This window comes from Leuciscus leuciscus (genome assembly GCF_965113295.1).
Source record: "Leuciscus leuciscus genome assembly, chromosome: 2".
NCBI classification, from domain to species: domain Eukaryota; kingdom Metazoa; phylum Chordata; class Actinopteri; order Cypriniformes; family Leuciscidae; genus Leuciscus; species Leuciscus leuciscus.
In genome coordinates this window covers 710,083-723,670 of record NC_138726.1, presented here as the reverse complement: position 1 = coordinate 723,670, position 13,588 = coordinate 710,083, and the positions used below count along the sequence as shown (strand labels likewise).

Genomic DNA, 13,588 nt, shown 5'->3' with positions numbered 1-13,588 from the left:
ATATGCACACTGACTCATCACATGGGCAAACACCCGTCACACAGTTTTACAATTAGCAATCAGAGCTTTAGCATAAAGGGCAACAGGTCAGCTCTTCAATGGAGCAATGGATGCCAACATTGGATTTATTTATTTTTTTACTGTAACTGTATACAGTAAATTCTTCTGTTGTTTTGTATGTAGACCACTGTATGTACAACTTTTGTGTTGGTTGGGATGTACAAATTGTGGGAATGTACAAATGTACATTGTTTTTGTGGGAAAAATAAAATATATTTGTTACCATGTATTTGTGTGTTCTGAGTATAAAAACAATATTCTCAAATATGTTACAGCACACTTATGTATGTACTGTCTGTAGTAAGTGTAACACTGAACAAAAAAAGGCCTAAGTCATTATGATAAATGGAGAAGAAGTGTTTTCCATTCATCATAGTGTTTTACACTGAGCACATCAGTGTTCAACTGGTTCTTATAAATGTCTATTCATTTGATGGTTTGTGTGTGTCATTTGAAAACAAAATACCATTTTGAGAAGAAATAACATTGTTTTGAATGTAAAGTTTCATTTTGCAGGAGAATTGAGGGGTTTTGCCCATTGTGTGTGTTTTTTTGGATTTGTGTGTAGAGTTCTGAGAATATGAGGCATGCTTTCAGAAAATGAGTGTAAACAATCGAGAAAAACTGTAATTAATTTTAATATACAACATATAGAGAATTTTAGTCTGATTCAGGGGGAATCAGAATGCCAAATCCTGACTGGAGACATGTGGAGCTGGGGAGGGAGGAGGGTATTAGCTCCTGAGAAACGCAATAGCTTATATATAGGCGTCATGTTCCTATAGGTAGACGTGGATCAGCTGAGAATCACTGATACGAGCTTGACTAACGTGACCTGCCAGAACTGACGCTACGCTTGATGATTATGAAATAATATGATTCATAAATTAGCATTTCAATATACTGTATGCTTTATCCTTTAGGTCTGATGAATGTCATTGGCTCCACACTATGGATTGGACTGAACAGTCTTGACTTTGACAGTGGCTGGCAGTGGAGTAATGGACAGCCATTCAGATATCTGAACTGGGCTCCTGGTGAATAAAATCCTCTGCGCACAGAACTTTACTCATGCACCCATACAAAGCAAGTCCAGTTTGAGTTGTGGAATTGATCAGATGCATGTTTTATAATCTTTAGGGCACCCGTCTCTGGAACCAGGCCTGAACTGTGCAGCATTAAATGCTGGTAAAGCATCAAAGTGGGAGAGTATGGCCTGCAGTAAGAAACTGGGCTACATCTGCAGCAAAGGCAATTCTACAGACCACACACCTCCACCAGGTACGATACGGTACAATAAGGTACGATACAGTACGATACGATACGATAGGATAGGATACGATACGATAAGATAAGGTACTATACTATACTATACCATACGATACCATACGATTCGATACGATACGAAACTAAACGATTTGATACTGTACGATACGGTACTGTACGATACGATACAATACGATAGGATACGATACGGTACGGCACGATACGATAGGATACGATACGGTACGGCACGATACGATAGGATACGGCACGATACGATAGGATACGATACGGTACGGCACGATACGATAGGATACGATACGGCACGATACGGTACGGCACGATACGATAGGATACGATAAGATAAGATAAGATATTATACTATACTATACTATACTATACTATACTATACCATACGATACCATACGATTCGATACGATACCATACGAAACGATCTGATACGATACGGTACGATACAATACGATACAATACGATAGAATACGATACAGTACGATAGGATAGGATAGGATAGGATAGGATAGGATAGGATAGGATACGATACGATAAGATAAGGTAGAGTCCTGCACGGGTTCGGGTACCCGGGTATTTTCACATTTGGCTCCAAAACTCTGGAATAGTCTTCCTGATACTGTTCGTTGCTCAGACTCGCTCTCCCAGTTTAAAACTAGATTAAAGTCGCATCTCTTCAGCCAGGCATTCATATAATCCTACAGTTCAAACTACAATCCGGCCTCTAGCTCATAAATGCCAGAGGAGAACTGGCCCCTGACTGAGCCTGGGTTCTCCCAAGGTTTTTTTTCTCCATTAGGTCACCTGATGGAGTTTTAGGACACCATTAGGTCACTTGATGGAGTTTTTCGGTTCCTTGCCACTGTTGCCTTTGGCTTGCTCAGTTGGGGATATTTTGGGGATATTTAATTTAATTTTATCAATCAATAAATTCCTCTTGAAACAAACTTTGTTGTATTATTTTAATTTAATACTGTGAAGCTGCTTTGATACAATCTGTATTGTGAAAAGCGCTATACAAATAAACTTGACTTGACTTGACTTGACTAGTTCTTTTTTTCTGTTGCAGGTAAAGATCAGCCTAACTTCTGTCCCTCTGTGGCGTGGGTGCCGTACGCCGGCCACTGCTATCATCTGCAGCGCAGCAAGAAGACGAGCTGGAGTGATGCGCTAGCCGCGTGTCACAGGGAGGGCGCAGACTTAGCCAGCGTTCACAACATCGAGGAGCACAGCTTCATTATATCACAGACTGGGTACTGTAAGTATGAGCTGTCTCTACGGCCATGTAGAAACACAGACCAAACAAACACATAAAGGTCTCAAAGCTGACAAATGAAAGGAGGATATAGTGAAGTCAACATTATTTTAACATAAATAGAATATATAAAACATGAAAACAACATGGTCATCTGTAATGTTAATGTATCAAACATAGAAAACAAAATACTCAAAACAAATACTAAAATCAAGTTAAACTAACAAACAAACAAAAGGCAAAATCAAACAAAAAGCAACCAGGAGCTCTATCTCCACATTTAAGTTCCCCTGTGGTGTAAATCTAACTTTTAATGTTGTTTATGTGTCTATGTGGTGTTTTTAATACGCTTTAAGACAAACCATGTGTAAGTTCATAAGTCGACACCATTGCTGAGTATTTCCTCCTTAAAACTGCAGTGAACCAAAGACAGTCTCAAACACACGCTTTGATATCGCTGGTGTTTCTGACGTCACAAACTACCTTGTAACCAATCAGATCAACGTGTGATCGTCAACCAGTGGATCTCTGAGCTGAGTGAGTGAGTGAGTGGAGGCGGGGCTCATTTGCATATTCATAGAACCGTGAATATTAAATGAGGCGAGGGTGTCGAGTTACAGTCAAGATATTTTAAGGCGAGAAGAAATTTTTCTTCAAGGAAAAAACTTTTAAATATATATTTTTGGCGATCAAAGATGAGTTTTAAGGGATAAAATGATCGACTACAGGGGGACTTTAACAAAGCCTAAGCTTTTCTAGCCCTTAATCACTCTTAAAAAAGGATAACACTTAAGCCTTGTTTATACTCGACGCAGCCGCAAGATCGCGAGGCGCGCGCGGCAAAAATTACGTCATTGCGGAGTGGGCGGTCTCGCGCGTTGGGTTCGCAAGACCCAATTTCGCCTGGCGGTGTGCACGGCACTTTTTGTAACATCGCGCGCGGCGCCGCATCCGAAGATGAACGATTTCGAGGCGACTTTGTCCGAGCTGGTACGTCTGTACCAGCATGTTTATGATCCTTCCATGCGGGACCATAGAGACAGTCAGATGGCACAGAATTCCTGGAGGGAAATTGCGAAGACGTTGGGGAAGGAAGACGTAGGCCTATTTTGTCGAAAAGTTTGGAAAAACCTTCGAGACAAATTTGTCAAAGCCAAGTTTTAGCTGACATGCTTGCAAAAGTGGACCCAAGGAAGAAGCTTGATGTAAAGTTCAAGCTGAATCAGGTCCTTTTTGATGCACTGAGGGACAACGATGCATAGACTTTGTTTGCCATTACACACATTACTTAGAATTTTAAATAATACACAATAGATACATTTTTTTTAATTCATTTACAAAAGAGATTTGTATTTATAGTTTGCTGTGAAATAAAAACAAAAACTAAAGATTTTATTTTGTGTTTGCATTTATAAATGTCTTCATAAATAAAAGTGAGGCAGTACAGCTGTTACTGATGGTAACAGACAGTGATTAACCTCATTCTTTTGTCTCTATACACATAGAAACATTTACATTGATGGCGACCAATAAAAGCCTCTTATTTTGTGAATAGAAACACATTTCTATTAAGCACCCAGTTTGCACTTGTCTAAAGTAACTGCTTACATTTACAGTAGCAGAAGTTTGCCCTGCTGATAAAATTAAAGTTTAAACACTCTTCAATAAGGCTTCAGCTGTTTTATTTAGTTTGCATGCAGTGAAAGTACAATAAACCTACTGCATGTAGTTTTGTATTACAAACTCAGTTACTGTAACCTTACTCAGTAACCTACTGTAAATGCTATATTAACAAAAAATAAAAACTTATATTTTTATTAACATTGCCAAAGAGTAAAAAGGTAACGCATGTTTTTATGTTAGTTAATGCCACATGACTACATTAGTCAACATTTTAAGTGGATCTTAAAAGTTTATCAAAGTTGTCTTAAGACAGCAACAGGTATCATTCAAAAATAATTGTAGAATTTTGATGAAAGGTTTTGATCCACGCAAACTACTTCTTCACTGCTGTTTCCCGGTGGTTTAGAGGTAAATTACTCCGAGTCGCCCCCTGTCGTTTCAAAGAATAACACAACGGCGCGCGCGTCAAGTATAAATGCCTCGTCCGTCTGGAGAGGTGCGCGCGCGGTCTGCGGTGACTCGCGCTCTTGCGGCTGCGTCGAGTATAAACAAGGCTTTAAGGTCTTTGGGGTCAGAATGACCCCAAACTTTAAAAGAGGGATTGCATAAGGAAATATACATTTTTATATGGAAAACTATATATCATTTTTTTTATTTACTTCTCAACTATACATTTATGCTGTGTTTTTGTGGAAATTTTGAAGTTTTTTAACTATTTACTGCACAATTACATAACTAGGCCATAAATTGGCTCATGAAAAAAGATTTTAACTTAAATGATGATCTTAATTAAATCTAAATAGTTTTTGGACATTGCTCTATGTGTTAGGGATAGAATACTGACATCTGTTGGTTTGTGGAAAAACTTTAGAAATTATAATTAAAGAAAGAAATTGCAATGACCACATATATCCAATAGAGGGCCATAGAGACCCATTCATTTTCACTTCATTTTTCTTGATGCTTAAAGGAGCTGTATGTAAGAAATGTATTTCAATTAATCATAAAATGGCCCTGATATGTCACTAGACATTAAGAAATCATGTTCATTTCAAATACTTATATCACTGACAACAGTAGTCCGGCCAGGATATTGTCATTTAAAAGTGAAGTTGCAGCCCTCAACTGATGTTGATGTTGTCATCTTGTGTTTTGGCCTAAAGCGCCACCCTCCACCTATCTACCAATCACAAAGTCAGTAGTGTTTCGGCATCCGGGTTGCCAGCTCTGCTCTAGTTACCACAGCTACGTAGCAGCCTACGTTCCTGCTGGATCCTGCAGCCTATCTGGCAACCTCGAGTCAGGGGGGAGGGGGAGGGGATACACCGCTCTACAGTAATTTGAAAGTGATTGCAGTACCAGTTTTGGCCACAATCTTACATACTGCTCCTTTAAACTTCTCCTCACAACTTTATGATTTTGTGAATATTTATTTAAACATTTTGAAAAACATAAAAAATATGTAGTTTTGTCAGAGTTATAATTTGTTGTTGTTTTCTGATATATTTTGAATTATCTTGCTTTTGCAAATTATTATACATACATTTGCAGTAACATTACAAGTCACCACTATGACATGACTGTAATGTGTGTGTGTGTGTGTGTGTGTGTGTGTGTGTGTGTGTGTGTGTGTGTGTGTGTGTGTGTGTGGGTGTGGGTGTGGGGGCAAGCTTGTTCCATGTTGCATATGTGACATTTTTCAGATTTATGCCAGTTTAGTTGATTTTATTTGCCAATTTCTATAAAAATGCTATCTGTTGCAGTGACATATGTGTGTGTTTATGTGTGTTTGTGTGTGTGTGTATGAGATAGAAAGTTCATTCCACTTTGGGTTTATGCTCTAGGACCAGACCTTTATTTAAATGTCTTTTTTTTTTTTATTTATGCCAGTTTTGTTTATTTTATTTGTCAATTTCTGTAAAAATGCTCTCTGTTGCAGTCACATACATTTGTGTGTTTGTGTGTGTGTGTGTGTGTGTATGAGATAGAAAGTTCGTTCTACTTTTTATTTATGCTCTAGGACCAGACCTTGGTTTATTTGTAGAAATTTTCAGATTTATAATGGATTTACTTTTATTTTTTTGACAAACAAAATAAAAAAAAGTAATTTTTTTCATTTTCCCATTCATTTTCAATGTGTCAACCCCAATGGGGTCAAACACGTGGTAAAACATTTTTTACACACCTTTAGAACAACCAAATCAAGCCCAGTTTTTTTTGTGCATGTTTAGATAGATTATGTAGGAAAAGTCACAGTGTTTCATGCCTCTGAGATGAAGGTAACATTTTTAAAAAATGAAGGAAAAGTCCAATGGGGTCAATCTGACCCCAAAGAGTGATTAAGGGCTAGAGGGAAGAACAAGTGGACATCGTCCTCTCACTGGCCGGCCGTGGACTCGTCTCACATCATGTTTTGGATTCTCATCGGACCCGGTTTATTTCACTTACCACTGTGAGTGTTTGCTCTGTAGTGCCGACGGATGAACTGTGGATTGGACTCAACGATCAGAGGGTCCAGAACCTGTTTGAGTGGTCGGACAGAACACACGTCACCTTCACCAAGTGGATCGTTGGAGAACCTTCACACCTCATAAATCGCATGGAGGATTGTGTTCTTATCAAAGGAAAGGTGGGTGTTTTTTTTATTATTGTTATTTTTCCCAGATTCGTTTGAAACAGATCAGACCGACGTTTCCATGTGAAACTATGACATTTGGATATTAGTGAGTTGATTCAGTCTGTGTAACAGGAGGGCAGGTGGGCAGATCACGTGTGTGACGCGGAGCGCGGATACATCTGCAAAAAGAAGTCCACCAGCAAACCGGACGGAGCCGTGGAGCTCGCCAGTCCCGGATGCCAAGCGGTGAGTCCAGACTGGGTTATACTTTCATGAACAAAAGAGAAAATCAAACAGATATATTTAAATAAGAAATGAATCCATCTGTGCATCCATCTATCATTATTTGTGCTTCAGTCTTGCTGTCTTACAATAGTCTTTCATTGCTCAACACTTTACAAGAAGATCTCATTTGTTAAATAAACATGAACTAAATACTTCTACAGTATTTATTAATCTTAGTTCATGTCCATTTAATCATTTACCAATACATTCTTTAAATCTAAAGTTGTATTAGTTAACATTAGTTGACGCACTCTGAACTAACATGAACAAACAATGAACAATTATTTGTATTAACTAACACTGTTAAAGATTATAAAAAATAGACTGTTCACAGTTTGTTTGTGTGTAGTTAACACATCATCACTCATACTGGTGTTGTCATGGACAACACTGGCCAAGGCCAAGATCGTTGATGATTAGTGTTGATTGGTGTCGAGTTGTTACTCATGTGAAGTATTTCTTTGTCAATATATATATACATCTAATTAGTCTAGTGACAAAAGTACTAGTTTACACATTGATGGTAGTAAGTAGTAAGTAACTTTGCACATTAGAAGTGGATCAAAACCTTTCATCAAAGTTATACATGCATTTTGAACAATACCCGTTCTTGTCTCAGGACATCTGTGATGAACTTTTTAGATCCACTTCAAATGTTGATGTCAACTAACTCTCATTACAGTATTAGTAGACTGTTAGGGTTAGGGTTAGTAGAATAAGTCGACATGTAGTTGAAAATGTAGTTAGTAGAATTACTAAAGTGGACCATCGAAACAAAGTGTGACCTACTACTATGATTTATTGTCAAAGTGCTTAAATTTTAATTTAAATCCAGAGACTTGTAGCTGATAAAACAGTTTGTCTGTATTGTAATTGTACGAGACGTGTGAGGTCCTCATGTGTCTCTGGTTCCCACAGGGATGGGTTCGCTATGGATCTCACTGCTATCTCACTGCCATGGAGAGCAAGACTTTTCCTGAGGCCAGACTGGTGTGTGAGCAGACGGGAGCTCGACTGGTGGATGTTGCCGACAGGTGATGGTGAAAATAAAGGCTACAACAGAACTAAAGGCTCAGCTTATGCAAAATGTGCTTTAATAGGCAGACTTGTGGCCTAATGGTTAGAGAGTCAGACTGGTGTCCCGAAGGTTGTAGGTTTGATTCTCAATATCGGAAGTAATGACTTGAGAAAGGCTCCTAACCCACAATCGCTCTCTGGGCGCCGCAGCAAAAAAAGGTTTCACAGTACACTTCCATTGCAAAAAATGTCAAACAAATCTGTTACATAACATAAACCTTAAATACTAAATTATAAACTTAAAATAAAGGGTAGATGAAGAGGAAGGAAATGTCTCTGAGGGCCCTATTTTAACAATCTGAAACGCAAGTATCAAACGCGAAACACAAGTAACTTAGTGGGCGGGTCTCGGAAATCTAAAATGTGTTGGTCTGAAGTCGCTTCATTACTCATAGGTGTGGTTTTGGGCGTAACGTGAAATAAACCAATCAGAGCATCATCTCACATTCCCTTTAAGAGCAGGCGCGCTTGTTCCATGGCGGATTGGTATTATAATGGCGGATTTGCCAGACGCACACTAGGAGCGGTTCACAGCCGAGGAGACCGACGTTCTCGTCAGGGCTGTAAAACACAGAGAAGTGACATTGGGGATGGAGAAACACACACAAATTAGCTTCGCTTAAACAGGCGTATAATCATTTGGGTAAATGTGTAAGCTAGATTTATGCCTATTTTTTCACATCTTCATGGACACAACAATGATTTCCCTCGTGTGGAATATTTTTCCTTGTAATTATGTATGGATTGCAAAAATGTGAACTGCTGCGTCTGTGTGTAGATGAGAGAAGCAAAGTGTGTGTGTGTTGTGCACACGCTACATTATGGCCAAGCATGCGCCCTTAAAATAGCATCTGAACGCGCCACTGACTTTAGACGAGGTTTCTCCTGGTCTGTGGCGGAATTGTTTTCTGAAACTGCAAAATAGCACCAGGGAACGTTTGCGCCGGAACACGCCTCCTCTTTTCGCTGAACCGCCCCCGGGAGCGCAAGTTCATTCCCTAATTTACCGACGTGCGTCTGTGGAGGGAAAAGTCCGCTGTGTGTCAGGTGAGAAATAGGAATGATACATGCGTCGCTGTACAACGTCAATTGCGCTGGGTGTGAGATAGGGCCCTGAATGTGAATGAATGTATAGTAAAATGCATGCGTTATGAATGAATGCGAGCGAAGTTACCCTCGTCAATGTGTTTATTCATCACATTAAGATTATCTCTAGACTAATTGTACTGAAAATCTAACAATACAAATAATCTTAATGTTCCTTAAAGCTTCAGATCCAGCTTCAGTTTCTTTATGGACTTCTTTTCCCCCTTTTGATTTAGTGAAATATAACCCAGATTCACCCATCTGCTCTGTCCATGAGGCATGAGGATGTTTCGTTATGATATTTCAATACACATACATCACATCACTTCAATGTTTTGTCTTCAATTAGGTATGAGAACGCTTTTCTCATTAGCCTGGTCGGTCTCAGTCCTGAGAAGTATTTCTGGATTGGTTTGTGTAACACCGAACGCCTGGAGCGCTTCCAGTGGAGCAACGGAGATAAAGTCAGATTCACACACTTTAACGCCGGCATGCCAGGTGTGTGGATCAATGATCACAGCTCTTATGAAATGTAAATGTTATGCTTGCACTGTCTGAAGTTTAGCTTTTGTTCTCCTGTCTGTTAGAAAGACACCAGGGTTGCGTGGCCATGCTGACAGGAACGTCGGCGGGATTATGGGATGTTCTGGACTCTAAAAGTAAACAGAAGTTCATCTGTAAAAAAATGGCAGAGGGTATTACCACAACAAGAGAGCCGCCAACAACACAACCGCTCACCTGTCCGTCGAGATGGATGAAGAAAGATTCAGGCAGTTGCATTCAGGTAAACGTGAACACACTCCTTCAGCAGATCAAATGCTTTAAAAACGTCATCGGGGATCTCTAGTGGGGGTTTAAACCAGCAAACACTGACCTCAGAGTCATCATTATGGGAAACATGCACAATTAATCAACTTTAACCTGAAATTTGTAAATGGATTATTAAAACTACAGCCTGAGTCTCTATTATGCTGTTATGTTCAGATGTATAAGTATGGCCATTGACTGTGATGTCGCTTGCTAATCTGGAGCGTGCTGAACCCATGAAAACACTACTTTACACAATGTTGTATTAACGTCTTGGGAACCACATCTAAATTTAAAAAAAGTGTAAAAAAATGTTTAATCTTTTCGAATCATGTCCATGATTTTAGTTTGTGTTCGCAGAGCAAGAGGCAAAGCCTTTAACAAGTTTCGTACCATTCCAATGAAGTAAACACACACACACACACACACACACACACACACATACACACACACACACACACACACACACACACACACACACACACACACACACACACACACACACACACACACACACACACACACACACATACACACACACACACACACACACACACACACACACACACACACACACACACACACACATACACACACACACACACACACACACACACACACACACACACACACACACACACACACACACACACACACACACACACACACACACACACACACACACACACACACACACATACACACACACACACACACACACACACACACACACACACACACACACACACACATACACACACACACACACACACACACACACACACACACACACATACACATACACACACACACACACTCACACATATATATTTAAACATTAAAAAAAATCAAATTTTTGACCGAACATCACCAGAGGGTTTTTAAAAAATAACATAATCTACATGTTATGATAAGATGTCTTAAATGCACCAAAATACAAACAGTTCAAATGCACTTTCTGTTTGAAAATAACATATTCAGTCAATTTAGCTTTATTTATACAGCGCTTTATACAATACAGACGGTTTCAGCTTTACAGTGATAAACAGTAATGATCAATTCTGCTGTAAAAAGACAATAGTAAACAGTCATTCATAATTCAGTGTTTATTCAGTTGTGTTCAATAACTGTATAAAGATCATCAAATATGAAATGATTTTAGTTCAGTGGCTCTTGAGAAAACAGTGTGTGTTGTTGTCGTCTCAGCTTATCGTCTAGAACGAAATAAGAACTTTAGTGTTCCTGTTGAACTAAATTTTGTTGCATCATCTGCAGTCTTTTTATGACTATAATAACTTTAATCGCTGCAAATGTCTGTCCACGGAATGCCATAGGAAATTCACACTTCAGTTTGTCCTTGTCAGGTATTCCAGAGGCCGGCGGACGAGAAGAAGACTTGGCTGGACGCTCGTAGCTTCTGTCGAGTCATTGGTGGAGACCTGGTGAGCTTCCACTCTCCACGGGAATTCAGCATGTTACCGTGAGTGTTTCAGACTCATCTGACTCTCTATTATTATGTGCTGGTCAGGAAAACATGATGATTATGTAGAGAACACCATGTATGAAGGTAAACGTGTATATTCTGCAGGTATTCGAACAGAGACACGGCGTGGATAGGCTTCAGTATGCTGAACAGTGATTCGGGTTTTGTGTGGGCTGATGAAACTCCTGTGAGTGTCTCTCGTTATATTGAACTCAATGTAATCTACAAAGTCTAATATATTATATGCGACTGCAACGGTGGAGGAAAGAAGGCTGGAAGCATTACCTGTAATCTGTGACCTTTTTTCTAAGCTCCAAAGACCCCAAGGTTTAGTCGCATTAATGCTTAAAGCTGCGCTTAAGTCACACATACTGACAAAAACTATAACTGTCCACTTTATCATAGCAACTATCTACTGTGTGAATGTGTGTTTGCATTTGTTTCCAGTCTGATTTTGAGAACTGGGGATACGGAGAACCCAACAACTACAACAACCTGGAGCACTGTGCAGAAATGGGCTTTAGTTACGGACGCAAGTGGAACGACGTGGCTTGCGAAACCTTAAAAGACTGGATTTGCCAGATACCAATAGGTACACATGCATGGATCTGTCAAATAGATCTGCGTATTAAATCTCAGTCTAAATGCAAACTAATATGCAAACTTGCCACTTGTTGTAATGTACTGATGTGGTTCTGTGTTCTTCATGTGAGGTTAGGGTTAATTTGTACAAAAATGATAGACTACAGGATGCCTATTGTCCAGGCATGAAGTGTTTCTCAATCTCAGTGATTATGCAAACTCACACTGTAACTGAATAATGAACTCAGTGTCCAAAAGATCTACGGTTTAATGGTCAGAAAGTATACTAGTGTAACTAAATGCTGTTTTGATTTATATTCTGATGAAACTAGTCCCGTACAACATGCACATAAACTTAATTATAACGCTTTTTCACTGTTTCTTCAACAGGCACAACTCCTAAACCTGCACCGACTTCTGCTAGCCAAGGTTAGTACCTCATAATCATAATTCATTAGCATTATCTCTTTTCAGGTATTTCCTAACCCCAAATGTAATGTTTAGCCCTTCATTATATTAAGATGTTATGTAATTATTTTTATTTATTATTATTTTCTTAACATTTCCACTGTCTTAAGGAAAAAATAAACACAGGCCTGTGGTTAGGCCTGGTTAGGCCACACCGTAGACTGGTTAGGATTTATTTAATGTTACATAATTTGTGGATAATGCATATCTAGAATATAATAGATTATTCACATCTAGAATAATCGACTGGGACTAAAACACATCGGCTCATTACATGCAGAGCAATTGTTAACATCACTTACTAACTTAAAGCAAGACACTACAGGCAAAAACAGGTTTTACATGCAGAGGCCAGTTTTGGGATTTTGGGTTATGAAAGTGAAAAGTGAAAGTGACACGTGACGGCCAAGTATGGTAACCCATACTTGGAATTTGACCTCTGCATTTAACCCATCCAAGTTAATGCACACACATTAGGAGCAGAGTAGTGAGTAGTTAACACACACACACACACTGCAAACGTGGATACACACACCCAGAGCAGCGTTATTTGGCGTTTCATAAAGTGTTGTTTTTAACTAGTGGAAACATCCAAAACACACTTTTAACTGTTGCTTTTATTTGCACTTGATCCATTTGCATGTGCAGATCTCAATTACAATACGAATCTGTAAAGGCCGTCTTCTCAAAATGAGTTTTATCTTCACTTCAGCAGCACTTATATATTATACATATTCCTATCCATATTCTAAAGTTTTTTTTACTGAGGGGTTTAATCAGATATAATTTGCCTGATTTTATACAACATAAAAAATAAATGGTGAAAAATGTGTTTTTTTCTTCTCTCTCTCTCGCCGTTGACAGTATTTTCAGATTTATGGAGTGATAGAAAGAGAAGTCCGCCTTTAACTCTAAAAATTAACCAAATTGTGAACCTGGCTTAATCCAGTGT

General features: G+C 39.0%; 1 protein-coding gene across 1 annotated transcript in view; it reads left to right on the top strand.

The window, feature by feature from the left end:
* Positions 1-13,588, top strand: part of mrc1a (mannose receptor, C type 1a) — a 43,389-nt gene that overhangs the window by 7,283 nt on the left and 22,518 nt on the right. Inside the window, exons 5-16 of the mRNA XM_082160895.1 lie at positions 984-1,097; positions 1,201-1,341; positions 2,423-2,611; positions 6,703-6,860; positions 6,981-7,094; positions 8,052-8,167; positions 9,646-9,794; positions 9,884-10,080; positions 11,468-11,583; positions 11,692-11,773; positions 12,034-12,178; positions 12,559-12,597. Of these exons, the coding sequence (XP_082017021.1) occupies positions 984-1,097; positions 1,201-1,341; positions 2,423-2,611; positions 6,703-6,860; positions 6,981-7,094; positions 8,052-8,167; positions 9,646-9,794; positions 9,884-10,080; positions 11,468-11,583; positions 11,692-11,773; positions 12,034-12,178; positions 12,559-12,597 (1,560 nt within the window). The remainder of the gene's footprint in view (positions 1-983; positions 1,098-1,200; positions 1,342-2,422; positions 2,612-6,702; positions 6,861-6,980; positions 7,095-8,051; positions 8,168-9,645; positions 9,795-9,883; positions 10,081-11,467; positions 11,584-11,691; positions 11,774-12,033; positions 12,179-12,558; positions 12,598-13,588) is intronic.